Here is a 17293-nt window from a genome sequence, read left to right as displayed (position 1 = left end):
ACTTCTGGCTCTGGGAAATGTGGACATTCACGCCTTGGAATGTATAAATAAGAATTTAATCAAAACTTCCACCTAGCCCTGTGGATAATGCCCAATTTTCCCAGAGTGAGGACCAGATATTCAAACTATAATGTTATAAAACAGAATATCCTCACATTTGAAAAGCTAAAAGAGAAAAAAAAGAAAAACTGTACATTCCCTTGGCATATTAAAGGAGAGGTACATTTTTCAAGTCTGTCCAAAAAACAAAGTCCATTGTCCATATAGACTTGTATTATTTTCAGACAGAAATGGAACCGACTGCCAACCTTAACCAAACAGTTCACGTTTTGAACAGGGCTGCATTTCAGATGTTTTCTGTTGTAAAAATATATTAAAACTTATATTCTAGCCCCAGTCTACTACTTTACTCTTTAACTGGATATTTAATATTTACTGTGGGTCCAGACTGGCATTTTGGCTATTAGACACCGCTGTCAGCTGTTATAGTGTGGAACATTCAAATTAGGATGTGGAGGCATGTTAAATTGGTGGGAATGCATAGCAACACATGACAGCACTCAACTGTTACCTGCATCTCCTGTGGATAAGGAGTTAAATCTCCTCAGCTCCAGGGGATGTAACTGACAGAAATCTGTCGGTGTCCTCAGGCACATCTGGATCCAGAATCAAATCCACTCACTATGTTCCATCATATAGTAACTGAAGATTTCTTTTATTCAACAAACAGCTGTGCAGTTGAAGTGCTCCCTACAGTCTAGTGGTGACAGAGTCAGGTTAAGAATCGCTGAGAGGCTTTCAGGACACACGGACTGGTTCCATATTTATGAAGCAGATCTTTGGCCTTGTGTTGCACAGACTCTGAGACAGATGAAGACTTGAAGTGCAGTAGAACCAGGCAACATTCAGCAACATCTGGATGAGGATACATCTTTGGGAAAACACAACATTGTATTAGTTCATTAGCATTGACGATCAAGTCCGAGACACAGGTATTCTTCTTTAAAGGTACATTAAGATTTACCACTTCTACACCCCTTCTGTTGTTATTCCAGCTTCTCTGCCCTGTGTGGTCAACGTACAGACTCCTACTCTAGCACCAACAGAAGGTTGATTGCTATGGAATTTGGTTCAGATATTCATGTCCCCTCAGGATGAATTCAGCGACCCCTCTAACTATTCATTTAGCTCCATTATCATGTTAAAATAGAATCTGTCCAGTACTTCTGAATACAGAATCTCCGGAATTGATGATGGTGCCAAAGCCTTCATTTCTACCTTGTTTTGTGCCAATTAGCAAATGTTCCCACACCAACAAGATAAACTAAGATGGATCTGATAAACAGTAGACTTCCTTAACATCAGCATGTTATTGGGAGCCTGTTGTCTTGCTGATATTATTTACTGAAAGCGCTGCTGTGTCAAAAGCCTCAGAGCTGCTTGTGTGGCTGTGGACCTGTTGGGTTATTGATACATGACGGTATACAGCTGTTCTCACTCGGCATGTTGTGCACAGGGTACCTTGACTGTGTCTGGCAGGTCAGCCAGCTGTTTCTGGTACTCTGACATCCTGGTGGACAAAGACGGGAGAGTCTCCTGGTCATCCGTGCTGAGGGAGAGAAAACATTTGAATCAACAATGACAAGCTGTTGGAAGACAACTACAGGACAATGAGGCTCTATTTCAAATCCAGACAGGCAGCGAAAACATGAAATCTTTATCATTACTATACTTTAACTTTACAAAGTAACTAATACGTATGCCTGCCAGAGTAATGGAGTATAAAGTACAGTATTTCCCTCTTAAATATAGTTGAGTAGAACTATAAAGTGCAAATACTCAAGTACAGTTTTGAAGAACTCATAAGTGCAGTATTTATAGTAAGTAGTCTCTTTCCACCTCTATCACTATACATTAGTTTCATTAAAGACCTGCACTTGCAGTTAGTTTACTGCTAATGTGTTAAGTCATTGTCCAGTCACTGATCAGACACTGTTAGATTAGGAGAAAAAATGAATTTAGAAATGTTATTTAGTGTGAAGTGTTTTCCTCAAATGTAACCTGTTGTATCTGGAATAAAATCTTCTAGCTAGCAGCATGGCTTCATACCAAACATGAAATGAGGAACTAATGTGTCAGCAGAGCCCTCACCGTTGCTCAACCTCAGTGGACCTCTGTGTGGCTGATGACTCTCCTGTGGAAGATATTTGTGTGTGTTCATCTTCCTCTTTCTCCCCAGTATCAAGCTGCCCCCCGTGTGCTCGGTTGTGCTGCAGCACCATGGCGGCCAGCTGCTCCTGGATCTCTCCAACTGACCTCTGGGTAGACTGATATGCAGCATGAGGCTCAGACAGAAGCAGCAAAACATCAAAGTCCAGTTTATCCAACCTGCTGGTCAGTGGCATTATGTTCTCCTCTGACTCTGATGGAGCTCTGTTAACTGTATCACTCCCCTTGTCTGGAGGACAGGTTTCATCTGCTGAGAGCGAGAGTCCATTCTGGATGTCCTGGTTGTCAGCCGAGTTGCTCCACCAGCGTTCATACAGGCGGTGGTAATGGACAAAGGCCTGGAGGCTGTTAGCCGCAGCCTTGGCCTTGTCTTCTGTGTGATGAAGTGTTTTGGAGTGTTTCCTGGAACAAATACTGACGTCACCTGATGAAGGACAAAAAATAAATAAGTATGGAGAATGGTGCAAAAGCTTTAGCTGCAGATTAGAAGAAAAGCCAAACACGGCATCTTCAAATTCAACTCGAAGCGTCTCAGTCGACTGACAGGCCTCACGACTAATGATTCAATCAGTCGTCTTTCAGGAGGCAGCCCTAATCATCAGCATGGCAGCGTGTAGTTACAAACTGCCAAACCACCAGTCATCACAGGGTGTCACCAAATCGATCAGAACAAAAATCTTCAGGCTCTACACTCAAAGCGTGAACAGTATACATCACACTGCATGCTTGAAATAAATTTAATACTAACATCAGTCTCTGAATGATGCCAAAAATGCATTTAAGATTGAAATACTGAAAATTCTGAAATGGCCGGTCACACAGACAGACACGTACCATCAGGGAAGAGCAGCCTGCAGAGTTCTGCAGAGGCACAAAAATGCCCGGTGTCACGGAGACAAGCCACCGCCTGCCACAACTCCTGTATCAGCTGTCCATCATCATCCAATAACCAGCTCAACACAGCGCGAGTCAGATGGAGAGATGAAGAGAGCAGGACCTGTGGATGAAGAGAGAAATACATGGACCAACAAATAGAGAAAGACAGCTAAACACAGGTCAGTTTATCCAACTTCCCAAAAGTAAGTGCAGCTTTCCTATAGACTTTTTTAACCTGCATACATCAGAAAATGTACTGTGTCTACCTGTCCGAGGGGAACACTGGCGGTGGGTGGTGGACTCTCCATAGACCTCAGTTCCTGCAGAAGAGTTCCAGCATCGCGATGTCCTGCTGACTTTTGTGAAACACCAAAGTGCACCTCCCACACGTCTCGCACTCGGTCCTGCATTCTGATGTGATGCTCGCCTGTGGACGCCCATGGGTGACTGGAGACACAGGCCTGAGATACAACTTTGGAGTCTGCCAGCATCACAGTCAGCAGCTCAGCAACACAGAGATGCAGCCTGTGGACCTGAAGAGGAGGGAAATCAGTTTCATTAAGTAGTTTTGACTTTTCCTTTAAAATGTGCAACTGTAAAGGAGTGAGAACATCCTGTGCTGCATGTTGACTATAGGACTTTAAGATTAGTTTGATATACAAAACAACTCATGATGCTCTGTCTGGAATCAGTTCAGATTTGTCAAGACTATGGACCAGTGTCAAATATTCTGTTTTGAACCGGTGCATGTTAACAGTATACACTGTGTGCAGTAGTCTATCTGGATTCAACCATAGAGTGATGCTTTATTTGCCACTGACCAACAGGTTCTCCTGTGAGCTCAGGATTTCCTGGGATCCAACCCAGTCCTGAGCACCAGCCAGGTCTTTAGCGCATCTCAGCGCCAGCGACCGAGCCAGCGCGACCTCCCCTGAGATTCTTGCCACACTGGCCGCCGTCTTCAGTGAGGAGATGTCGTGCTTCCTGGCGATTACTTTGGCTGCATCGAAACCTGCGCCAGCAGCCAGGTAACTGGGAGATGAGGTTAATCAAACAAGAAAAGGTGGGTTTAAGTAACATTTGTGAAGAGATTTAAATGTATATTAAATGCTAGTTTAACCATGACAGAAAGATGAGAAGATGAAGGGCAGACATCACCATTTAGCAGCAGCGGAGAAATGGCCGTCCTTCTCCAGCACAGCAGCCCAGCAGGTGTACAGCTCCTTTAGGACGGGGTCGTCCGCTGGCAGCCTGGCTTTGACCAAAGCTATGGCCTCCCTGACAAACAACACACAAAGGTCTGTTCTCTGAGCATAGGAACACACATGAACATCACCTGGACTTAACACAGACGAAACATGCCGAGATTGGCATGAACTTAAAAATAGAAGAAGTGTCATTAAATATGTATAATCGGTAAATGAAACCTACAATCCATTATATAGCAAAACGAGATGCAAAGCAAACAAACTTCGCAGAGCTGTGTGTAGTTACAGTGTATGACCAAAAGTAAAAAAATTTGTGATTGCCCATGAAAAAACTCAAAGATTAAAGAGGAAAACCTGTAGTGCTTGTGAGAGTGCAGCAGGTCCACGGCCTCATACAGCTTGTTGAGTGACAGCAGGTGGGACGCTGCCTTCAGGTACTGCTCCTGCAGACACAGCTGCTTGACGAAGGCCTCCACTGTCTGGCTCCACACTTTGAAGCCCGCTGCAGGAGCAAACACAGCAAAGAACCGGTTTATTTCCCCAAGTATAAAAATCAGAAGCAGACCAGTGAAACCAGTCAAGAGGTGACCAAAGGACTAAAGACTACAGAAAGGGACTGTGTTACTGTGAAAGAGAGACTTTTCCAACCAGGTCACAACAAGCACAGTGAAGCTGAGCAGCTTCTTCATGTAGTTTTGTTAGTTTACAAAGTTTTCATTTAACCAGATTCCCAGAATACGTTTTATAAGCAGAAACTCATTCCTGGCAGAAAATTTTAATAAAAAAGATAAAAATTTGAAATCATTAAAAAATTAACAGGAGATACCGGGCACTAAATCATAATGGTGAGATACTAGAACTGTTACTCAGAATTACTAAGTCATAAATGTATCGGGACCAATTTTGACTTTTAAGTTAAAACAGTTCATATCAGCGACTGGTTTTTAATTTTGATGTCATGTGCAGGCAAATGCTAGAAAATTTGAAATACTCAGTCAAAACCTCGTGAACGTGCCTGGTTACTGTTCATAAAGAAAAAGTTCTTAAACTAACTAAACAATTTAAACAGCAGTTAGACATCAGCACAGTGTCAGAGGATCAGAGCACCTCCCAAAGCCCGATTCTAAGGCAACACATCAGTATTAACAGTGGTTACCCATAGGAGCGATGGAGAGCAGGTGGTCATTCAGCTCTCCTTTCTCTGTGGCCAGCTGCAGCGCCCCCTCCAGGTCTCCAGCCCACAGCCGCAGGTACACAACAGAGTCGTAGTGACCCGCTTCCACGTGACCCTCCACTGAAGGGTGACACACGCAGCAGAGTGAATGACCTCACTGACACAACATCAAGAACCCTAATTCAATTTAACATTTATACTGTGCTGTGATTTATACTGTAAGCACATGAAAGCAGAAAAAAAGAAAGTAACACATACCTTCTGCCTCAAACATGTGGAGCAGAGCCTCCCTGTCAGAAAAGAGGCCCAGATGGATGTGCTCTCCCTGGCTGAGGACACACCCTGCAGGGGGCACTGCACACAAACACACAGTCAGTGCACTGTTCTGCTTCTGACTGAGGCCTAAACCACAGTTAAACAAAACAGGAAAAGCTAAAGTTTGTGTCCAGCTGGTCAGCATCTAACTTTACACTGCTGCTGTAGTTTTCTACTGCGCATATGATTTACTGGCTTGTGCTCATACTGCACATAGCTATAGTACATACTGACACCAATGTTAGTTCTTTTTATTTTGTATGTAGCTTATTTTGTATATACCTTTTTACTATCACTACTCCACTGGTCTCTGTACATTAGTTTATATTTATAGAACTTTTTTTGTATTTATCTTCATGTAATCAAAACAGTTTACCTGTTTACTCAAAGTCTGTGTGTTGCTTTGACAACTGATGATCCAAAAGTAATCCTGATCTAAAGCCCTGATCCCACACTCGTTTGGGATCAGGGCTTTACTTTTACCACCGTGCCACCAGATGGAAATGTGTAATCCAAAACTAATCACTTATTCTGACTCTTCACCTTTACACACCGTCTTTCTAAATAATCTAATCATGTGAACCAGTAAACCAGACCAGCCCACAGAAAACTCAGTCTCACCATTGTTGTGCTTGACAGAGGCCAAAGTGATGCAGTCCTGCAGAAGCTCATCTTTAGGCCGATGGTCCATGGATGTGCTGATGGGCAGCATGGAGCGAGGCTTCTTCTTCTTTAGCAGGTTTGCGTCTGGAAACACGCACAGAAAAATGCACAGTTACATACAGAAACATCCGTACACACAGTTTCAACACCACATCCAGATTAAGCCATTTTGTTAAACCTAAGTCCATAGTCTACCTGGTTTGTCTTTGCTCTTAGCAGCAGCAGAGAATTTTCTTTGCATCTCAGAAGTAGCTGAAACAGAATTTCAAAATTAAGCTGAAGAATAAGTCCTACTGTTCAAATTTGGCACCGTTTTCTGCTCTGCTACCTGGTGGAAGTACAGAACTGCTCGCTGAGCTGACTTCTTCCTCATCTTCACCAGACAGCTCCTGTCCCGTCACACCCTTCTCTTCTCCTGTGACTGACTCTCCATTCATCTCTGACAGTGCAGCCCCTCCGCCCCCTGACATTTTTTTGTTCTTCCTCTTCTGCTTAGGATTGGCCTTCATCTTCTCCTTCAGCTCGACCATCTTCTTCCCTGAGAGGAAAAGCATGTGATCGTTGTTACAGTTACAACAAAAGACAGAGGAAGAACTATGACTTTTATTTAACCCATTCTTGAGTGTTGGACGATGGTTCTGGGTGGATCCGCAGTGCTGCAGAGACAGATGTTCACCTTTAGGTGGTTTTGTAAACTCCTGTTTGGAGACGCACCACTCCTGCACAGTGAAGTCCTTCCCTCCAGTCCAGATCACATCCGGATCGACAGGTGACCAGTCCACGCACAACAGATAACCAACATGACCCCGGTAGTTAGAGACAGCCGCCTCCTGCAGCACATCCCACACCTGAACAGGACATAAACATCCAACAGCGAAAGAGAAGAAGGAATCTAAATATGTGAATATGGGAAGTCCATGTATTACATGAGCAGTAACCCTGAACCCAAACCCTTCAAAAATGTGGTGTCTGATAAGAACATTATCTTGGCTTTATGGCCGTGGTGCTGACCTGGGCTGTGCCGTCATACGAGACAGTGACCAGCCGGGCTTTGTGGTGCGGACTCCAGGCCATGCTAGTGATTTTAGCTGTATGACCACACAGCCTGCGAAACGGCTCTGTCAACACCACAGGGCTTTCTGGAGGACTCTCTGCACAAAAGCAACACAGTAAAATTAATGCATACTGAGCAATTCAAATCTGACATATCCAAGATGTGATGTTCATCTCAGTGTAACCACTGGAATGCACATTTGGTGAGGTGACATTCCCTTTGCTGAAATAATCAAATCCAGAAAAATGCAAGCTTCTGCAGATAAGGTAGGGTTTGCAGAAAAATCCCTTGGGTGGATTTAATAATACGATGTGTTCAAGGTCTCTTCCCACCTATGATGGCGTGGAGGTCATGCACAAAGACAGTAGCATTGCTGGAGCCCGAGGCCAGGAGGCAGTGTAGCTCAGGTGGAGAGTTGTGGTCAGGGTGCCACAGTAGCACATTGATGATCTTGTGGTGCTGCTGAATGCTGCACAGCAGCTTCAGACTGGGAGCCTGATACACATCAATACACCTGCAGCAGAGGGCACAGAGCAGCCAATTAAAAGACAAAAACTGTACTTCTAGTAGGAATTCAAAGTAACTGTACTTCCAAGATAAGGTGAAAACTAGAAGGCAGGACGAGACACAACCAAACAGACTGGTTGCCCAAACATCTACTATTTGAAGAAACTGACATCTCATTGATTATAGTAGCTTTAAAACTTATGTTAGCTTTGTATAATGTCACTGTTCAAAGTCCAAAGTCACCACAAAACCTGTTCAACATTTACAAAGCTAAACAGTGAACAGATTTTCTGGTTGGTAAGGCCGCAGTGTTTTTTAAGTTTTATTGTGAATCTGCCTGGTTCAAGATGTTTAAGCATCACATATGACCCAGTTAACAGAAACAGATCCATTATTCTGTAGCCTACAGACTATGTGATGTCAATGGCCCCTTCCATGACTCCACAGGGCTGACGGTCTGTTATGAGAAGGGTCAGGCCCAACGGTTTGCTCACCCATCCTCGTTGCCGATGGCAACCACTTTCCCATCTGGCTTCCAACTGAGGTCAGTGTGTGGAGACAGCTTGTGCTGTCGGGAAACAGAACACCTTTATAACCTATTCAAATCGCCTCCATTTACATTCAGCAGCCAACTGTCAGAGCCAGGAGCCACAATATCTGCTTGATTAACACCTTGACACAGAAAACCTCAAATCTGTAAACTCTTCATGTGAATTCTCTGGGATTGTTCTCCACCCTGAAGTGTTTTTGTCAGGTTGTATTTTGTCTGACCGATGCTCCTGGTTCAGTAAAGGGTTTCTGAAGTCTGTGCTTAGATATAAATAGATCCTGAGAGAATACAGATAAATAAAGAAAGCTTTGCTATAACATTCTGGAAGGATGATTTGTGAACTGGCCAAACAAATATATGCATCAGCTGCAGAGAAAACACATGTATTTATTTTGCAGTTGTACCAGGCTGCTAAATGAGAACATCTAATGAATAGTGCCAAGTGTTAGTCCGTCAACCCCACAGTATCAACCAACACAGATAAAGCTTAGAAGTTGACTGTGACACAGATCGCAGGTGAACAGCCCAGAGAATTACATCATCATCACATCAACATCCCTCCCACCTTGATGTTGTTGGTATCTCTGATCAGCTTGTCGATGTCCGACGCCTCGCCGCTCAGCTTAGATGGATCGTGCTGCAGGATGATGCCTTCTCCGGCACAGCTGTACAGGCTATACGACGGCTTCCCTTCTACTGTCACACATGCAGAATTATAGATAGTTTCAGGGTCAAACTGCACCAGAGACATGAACTGAGCTGCACCAGTGCCAATGCAGCAAGTAAACAAATTAGTGGCTCCTTTTGTTCGTTTAGGAGCAATCAGCAGATTGTTGGCATGGCGACAATTGCATTTATGGCTTAAAAGATGTGTGATGGATACACAAATCAAAATGTCATCCGCCGACAGCTGGTAAATTTAACTTCCTACGCCTTGATTTCCCCATGAGTGGCTGAAGTAGGAGGTGGTGAGTAGTAAACGTTTCCTCAGCTCATTCAATTACTGAGTTGATTACAAAAGCGCACATGGAGGTGTTTGGGCTTTTGCCTCGCTGACGTGACACTTTTCAGCATCTTGCTGCCAGCGTTTTTGCTGGGTCAGAGCATTCAGAGGAGACAGCAGCAGTTGCTAAAAGTTCATTAGGAACTTACCAAATGACATCGGGGGGACAGGGGGTCCCCAGGCCAACGTGTACACTGTTTTTCGGTGATAGGAGCTTGATATCTGCGGAGGCCTGGGAGGAGATGAAGCAAAACAAATGACAAGTCAGGAGGAAATGACAGGAACAGCTGCAGGAAAATGGGACTCGGGGCCACAAGCGATTATGAAACAAGTCTCATGACTTTTACAAAAACTTTACAAACTGAAATCTCAGGAGTCATCCTTTTTTTGAAGTCATTTTTAGAAGTTGACCTGTCAAATCTTAGCATAAACAAACAAAAGTTATGTTTAAAAATTCCATTCAGACATAGTCAAAGACAAGAACACTGAGCTTTAAATGTTCATTTCTGATAGGGTTTCTCTGTTAAAAAAAAAAAAGCTTAATTATCTGGCCAGAAATTCTTAAAATGATTTACAAATCCAGAATACATGAATATGCAACAAATTTTCATTTCCAGCCTTCAACTACTGGATAACTGTCCCAAATTACTGAAAGACAATTGTCAATGCAGGCTCAGTGTTTAACATCACACTTGAGTAACCTTTTGGACCACCAGGACTGGCTTCCAAACTACCGGTACTCACAATCACACTTTCTCTGTGCTCATCTTGATGTACTGTACCTGAAACCTTCCCCTTTCAACAAATGGTTTTAAGAAAATGACCATAGGTAATAAACTATTAGACTAACAGAGAGGTGCAAAACGTGAAATAATGAATCTTACTTGTTTGAGAAGACATTGTAGATTCCAACTTTACCATCATCTGTTCCAAAAGACAAAGACCCTTCCTTCTTCGGGTGCCACGCCAGCTGCAGTGAATGGGAAGTTAACACATCTTATCTCAAGCACTTCCTTTATGTCAAGTCGTTCAGTGGAGGTTTGAAGATTAGAGTGAAAAATTAAAAGCGGTTTAAAGCGATAACATACAGCCTGAGTCACAGCAAGTTTACAAATGTCTTCAGAAGGTTCTGGCTGTGAGTGGCCGATAGGAGAGTATGTGGTCTTATCAGCAACTCAGCAGAAGAATTTATTAAACAGCTGACATTTAGCTGACTTGTGCCCACTGCTCTGGGATTTCCTCCCTCTAATCCATTTCAAATATGCAGTTGATTGTATACCATAGCTCAATATTAGTAGACACAGTTTCTATAAACCCAAATTAAAAGATAATTACAGGCTAAATGCTGATAAAAGATTAACTTACATGAAGCATTTAGACAAAATCAAGCCAAGACATCTTACCGCTGTGACCTTGGACTTGATGCCTTGCCAGAAGGACCTGGTGTCATAGTGGTTCTGGGTGGTCAGTGTGTTCCACACCCGGATCATGTTGTCACCGACACCCAGCGCCAGACACCCTGAACCAACAGGGGAGAAGGTCAGGGCGTAGACAAAACCTCCCAGGGTGGGCAGAGTCCAGCAGCAGTCCAGAGACGCCAGGTCCCAGCATTTAATCTGGGCAATAAGAAGTCAGAGGCGTCACTCCTTCAGTGAGTCAGCTTGGTAACAGCACGAAGTCAGAGGCGTCACTCCTTCAGTGAATCATATTGGTTACAGCATTTCTTGCAACCACCTTTCAATCAAATGCTTTTTGAAACAATATGCTTATTGGCTTTCTTGCCAAGAGTTAGATGACTGATCCCACTCATGTCTGTACACCCTGTGGGTAAATCCCAAGTCTCTTATAAGCACCAGTGTTTGCCTGTCTCGCGTCATTTTACTTGCTTCTTAGTCCTGCCTATGTAAGATGAAAGGAGAGAGGACTCAAGGAAAAACATTTTTAGATATGAGATATCCTTTCCTGTGATCCTTCATATGAAGCGTCCAATCACCAACTGATTTCTAATAAAGGGGCATCTTGCATGAAGGAAGGTCTTGTGTATCCTTGCTCATGGCTCCTCCAGCAGCCTCCTCCTGCCTCAGAGCAAATAAGAGTCTTAAAATGTCCGTGATCCTTGTTCAACCAGAATGACTTCTGGGTCAAGCAAGGACTGATGAACGATCATATAAAAGACCTGGGATGGATCCATAATGCAGCCCAGCCAAGCAGTCAGCTCACTTAGCACAAAGTCTAGCATATAACCCCCCCGAAAAACACTACATGGTCATTAAATGTAGATAAATTGATAATGGGTTAATCAGTGAACTTCAGAGGTTGACTGGTGGATTTTGTTAGCTCTGAACAGAGCCAGGCTAACTGCCTCCCCCTGTAACCAGTATTTATGCTAAGCTAACTGACTGCAGGTGGAAGGTTCATATTTAACTGTCAGATATTGATATATATGAGTGGTACCGATCTTCGCATCCAACTCTCAGGCAAGAAAAGTGAATTAGCAGTTTTGAAAAGTCAAACTACAGTTACAAGAAAAAGTACTACGAGTTCTCAGTCTTATGCTGGACAACAGCAGACTGTCCTGATTTGGTATTTCAGTCAAACCAGCCAGGGTGGTTTTGATATCACATAAAAAATGTGAACTTTCCCAGCACGTGTCAAACAGAGGTTGTTTAAAGCTTCTGTTGTGACTCACCTCTCTGTCCATGGAGGTGCTGATGAGCAGCTCTCTGTCGTCCTGCAGGTGAACTGAACTCATGTTGAAGACGATCCTGCTGTGGTTCTGACCTTCTGAAGAAGCCCCGAACAGACTCCACCTCTGCTTCCCTGACCTGGCCAAGTCCCACATCACCAACTCACCACTGAGGACACACACAGATGTAAGCCCATGCATGCTCTTAACTAAAGTATGTGAAGATGAATAATGTCTTTGTATAGTCAACAATCCAAGCCATCTGTTTACATTTTATTAGCTTTGTTTTGTACTGTAGTTTGTGCTGTTTACTGCTGTCATCTAGCCAGGATGCTCCTGACAAATCTGCTGATCTCCAGACACTATAAAAGGAATTACTGGTGATTTTGCTCATTTTATTGTCTTCGCTACAACTGGAGCATAATCTTCACTAGCCCCTGCTTGTAAATGCATCACTGCAATTAATAAGGGTAAAACACTGACAGTTTCAAAATCTCTGCAATATGATTAACTGCTATTAAGAAAGGAAAACAACATAAAAACTTGTATTTACTTCAGAAAATGATTAAGTAAGGTGTCTTTGATGTTCTGAGTAAAAGACGTGTGTATACCTGAAACAGCTGGACACAAGCTGTGTTGGTCGTCCCTGTGGCCAAAGGACGCTGAGCCAGAGTCTTTCTTTGACCCCAGGATCAGCTGCGGAGCTTCTTTTCTTCAGATACGGCAGCTTCAGAGTCATAACACCTGTAAGTAGAGGCGAATGACAGGATAAAAAAAAAATCCCAGGTCCATCTTTCTTAAAAGCACATAAGCAATGTGAACACTTTTACCAAAAGACCCATTATAAAATCGAATCATAAATTAAGACTCCCCTGTCCTGCATAAATGATTACTATCTGTACAGTTTGCTTTTTGGAGAAAAAGTATAAGGTCTACATTTTAATGATAACTACTCTAGCGAAAATAACTAATTTGGTCAAAACTAGGGTGAACCTCACTTTTGCCCTTCACTGTGCTCCAGATCCTCACGGTCTGGTCTTTGCTACCGGAGGCAAGATAGCAGCCCTTCTCTCCCACTGTAGACACTCCATTAGATGCTGCCAGATTAAACAAAGTCCACATGTCACATGAATAATCAAAACAGGATCATCAGCACTTTATATTTCTCTCTATCTTTTTTTTTTTTCAAAATATAGTCATTTGCGCAAAATATCACACACACACAAAAAAGCAGATAATGAATCAAATCAATATAGGAATGGCAGGCACCTTCCCCGTCCTCAGGTCTGCTGCAGAGGGCATCCTCTCTGGCCAGCGGCGACCACACTAGCGAGTGGATCTCATCGTCATGTCCACGGAGACGGTGCATCACCTCGCCTTTTTTACTCACATCAATCAATATGATCATCCCATCTTTGTACCTTAGACAGAACAATAACAGAGTTGTCACAATCACTCATACTGTTATGTACAGTATATGCTGATTACAGTTTGACTCTCAACTTCAAGAATGTTTCCTGTTACAAAAATTCTGCAAGCTAAAACTGCTGAATTGGAAGCAGAAGAGATGAAGTGAGGAGGGGTCTGCAGATATCAGATTTGAAGTGTTTACTTTAGAAGGCCCCTTCAAAATCAAATCTAAAGAAACAGAATGCCAGTTTTATAGACTGTATTTGTTTTTTACTTTAATGGGGGCTCCAGAGGGGTATTTTGACCACTTTCTACAGTGAGGTACAAAGGGAGTATTGATTAATGGAGAATATGCTGCTCCTCAGGAGGTAGGTACAGCATGTAAAAAGGAAAGCTCTTTACTCTCACTGTTGTGAATAGAAACTCCATAAGCGATGTGCTTTCTTTTCAGTACACATTCTGCTGATTTTAATCATTTTCAAGTTTTAGCTATTAAGCAAACACTGTTTCTCTGTCTCTAGACACTCTGCTTACATAGCAGTATGTAAAGTACTTGGTTTTGATGCTCATCAGAACCAGTTAGCTTAACTGCTAAACTTTCTTAGCAGCCCAGTGGGCAAATGACAGAAATGACACATAGTAAACTACAGTCAGAGCCAAAATATTTTGCTCTTCTTTTTTTTTTATTGAATCAAATAATTTTTTAATTGAATGGTGAGCCTGCCAAAGATTCCCACCCCTACTGTTCAGACAAAGCCACACTAAACCAGTCTTATTTTGGTTCAGATTTGAGTTCCTGGGCTTTGTTTACAGAAAAAAAAAACCCTTTCAGTCCCCTCAGGATACACTGTGGTGTTTACAGTGGTGCTCTGTGGTCTTCATACCCAATAGCCACAGAGTTCCAGGTGTGAGGGGAGCAGGTCAGGCAGAAGATGGTCCTGGGCTCAGGAAAGAAGCTGGCAGTGTCCCCTGTGTGGTACCACTGACATACCACGATGCCCTTCTCATCCCCCGACACCACAAGGTTTTTATCCACCGGGGACCAGTGCACTGCTGAGACGGGGCTCTGTGTGTGTGGACAAAACAACTTCAGCGACAATATGTCAAAGTAATTACTCTGGATTAAGGGAAAGGTTTTGTGTTTTATGATTGCTGAAATGGAAAAAAACACATTTGTGCTTCACAGACTGTTTTATGCCTCATTCATGTTAAGCAAACTGTTCACATCCATTGTTGGACTAACAAATAAATACCTATTTTAGATCCAAATCTGTCCTCAAAGATGGAAGCCCACCCATCCTGTCTCTCTGTGGTTTTCAATTTTCAGATTAAACCACAAAATACCATCCCTAGCAGGCATACTTTGAAGCAAATAATGGAAAGTAAATAAGCGGTGCCCTTTTTAACTCGGACAGCTGTTTTAAAAAATGCCCTCAAGACAATGAACTGCTGCAGAGGAGTGGCTTTGAAGCCAACTACAGAAATATGTTGTGCCGTTTGTCCCCCCAGAGTAAAAACTGTCAAGCTCAGATGGTGAATTTTCTCCCCCCATCAGTCAAATCTCACCAGGACAGCTCAGAAATGTGTGACTGGGTCTGACAGACAGCTGCTAGTGCAAAGCAGACATCAGCCTGCAGGGGGCGCCAGCATGTTGTGAAAATGCATCGTTTCTGCAGCGATGAGACATCAGGACAGGACAGTTGACTCTCACCCGATGAGTTGCATGCTCCCTTATAAGAGACTTGTTGTCTGAGTCCCAGAAGCGAATACTTCCATCACTGGACGAGCTGGCACAGATGTGACTCTGCCCTGCATGCTGACAAAATGAAAAGCCTGACACCAAGTCTTTATGGCCAGCTAGCTCACCTGAAAAACACACAGAGACGTGGCTGTCAGTGTCACCAAGGTGTAAAACCAGGAAAGGGGCCACAAAGTATTGAAACTGAGGTGCAAGGCCCTGATATCGCTACTGAATGGATTTACCAGAGTGGTGACTGGAGATTTTTACTTTCACACAGAAAAAACTAAATCTTCTTAAGGCCTTGCAAACAGTTGTAGTTGATGTCTTCTGTGGCTCTGTAAAAGCTTTCTAAAGTCTTAGAAAATCACCGCTAATTGCTATTGTAAGAATCTGGATTTCTACAGAAATTCTGTCACAAAATAGCTTGAAAGAGGTGGACAGGTACGGTGGTGGGTATAATGAAAGATGCTATAAAGCTACATTATGGAAAGAGGCTCTCTTAGAAATCTCATTTATCCTAAAACTCAAACACTGCTGCTACAGCTTTGACCTCTATCCCCCCTCTATCCCATCAAAGTGCAACAAACATAACTCACCAACATCTCCTAAGTAATATTCGATTGTTCTTGATTTCCTGGTTGTTTTCTTGATTCCTCTCAATACTATTCTTTTTTGTCTTGTTCCTAGGTATCTTTTTGACTTGTGTCTCAGGCACAAACTGTGGGAGGTCTATTCTTGTTCTTGATTGTCTCTGAAATACCATGTTTTTATTTGGTTTTTCAGATACCTGGATCTTGTTTTCTCAAGAATTGTGTGGGGTGTTTATTCTTATGGTGTCATGTTGTTTTGTCTTTTACTGCTGCAGGAACACTGGAATACTGCTGCAGGAACACTAAAATGTCCCCACTGTGGGATCAATAAAGTCCTACCTACCTACCTACCTACCTACCTACGTACCTAATCATTTAGTCTAAATATGTCTGAAAATGCTCACCACAGTTTTCCAGCACCCAAAGTGTTTGTTGTGCCCAACCAATCCATAATTTATGAGCAGCAAATTCTGGAACCGGCTATTTTTTCAATCTTTGCTCGATAAATGGTTTAAACAATTACTCAATTATCAAAGTGGTTGTATCCATGAATCAAATGATGTTTCCAGCACTAACCTGTAGTGCTCATTCAATCATTTTAGTTAATAAATAATAAGTCAGGTCTTTAAGCCACCAATGTATTTTGTCTTTACTGTCCTAAGTGGTTGCTCAAATAATTATTTCAGCACTATTCCTTTCATTTCTCACATCACTAATCTATGATCAGGTTGCTAACATGTCGTTTTGTTTCAGTACGTACGTCCAAGAGTATAAATCACACCTGTGGTGATCTCAAAAACAAAGACATGACTTTTACCTGGAGTTAACACGTTTTAGCTTGAGAAACTCAAAAACAAATGCTAAAGTGACCTCCGTCCTATCTGTGTGATACCCACCAGTGACAGCAGACTCACCTACGACCTTGCACACGGATGCAGACACATCAATCAGATAAATTGTGTTTTTGGCTCCGATGCCCAGTAAACCTCTGCTGTTGATGTCACTACAGCGCGAGCAGTACCAGTTGGGAGAGGCAGGCAGCGATCTTTCGTGCATGGCGCCTCTGACAGTTTACAATAGCTGTTCTCTAGTAGAGCCTATATTCCCAACATTAAACTTCTCACATGTTACGATCACTACAACACTGACGGTCGTACATTTAACGTGGTGTCGTAAATCTTGTTGGTGTCGAGTACGGAATCCTAGATGGGTCAACCGTGCCGACTTTGCAGTCTTAAAAAATTTTTAGCAATTGTGTTACATCATCATTTTTATTGCTGTTATTTT

General features: G+C 42.8%; 1 protein-coding gene across 2 annotated transcripts; it reads right to left on the bottom strand.

Annotated features, from left to right (window-relative positions):
• Positions 1-689: 689 nt before the first annotated feature.
• gemin5 (gem (nuclear organelle) associated protein 5) lies at positions 690-17160 on the bottom strand. Of its 2 annotated transcripts, none has more exons than XM_020587057.1 (28): positions 16921-17160; positions 15387-15541; positions 14560-14741; positions 13535-13686; positions 13264-13362; positions 12877-13009; positions 12269-12434; positions 10983-11195; positions 10464-10549; positions 9729-9811; positions 9142-9272; positions 8521-8594; positions 7852-8033; positions 7477-7616; positions 7142-7313; positions 6794-7003; positions 6661-6717; positions 6424-6549; positions 5746-5841; positions 5470-5607; positions 4668-4815; positions 4264-4383; positions 3927-4137; positions 3372-3638; positions 3064-3226; positions 2152-2653; positions 1522-1609; positions 690-931 (listed from the first exon to the last, which is right to left on the bottom strand). In XM_020587057.1, exons 1-28 carry the CDS (start codon positions 17060-17062, stop codon positions 773-775), a joined length of 4395 nt encoding a protein of 1464 aa, XP_020442713.1. In that variant the 5' UTR covers positions 17063-17160; the 3' UTR covers positions 690-772. The 2 variants fall into 2 exon arrangements, with proteins under 2 accessions (XP_020442713.1, XP_020442714.1); XM_020587058.1 differs by having other exon boundaries at positions 9142-9269.
• Between the last annotated feature and the right edge of the window lie 133 nt (positions 17161-17293).

The sequence above is a fragment of the Monopterus albus genome, unplaced genomic scaffold, assembly GCF_001952655.1.
Source record: "Monopterus albus unplaced genomic scaffold, M_albus_1.0 scaffold437.1, whole genome shotgun sequence".
Classification (NCBI taxonomy): domain Eukaryota; kingdom Metazoa; phylum Chordata; class Actinopteri; order Synbranchiformes; family Synbranchidae; genus Monopterus; species Monopterus albus.
This window is presented reverse-complemented; position numbering and strand designations above follow the sequence as displayed.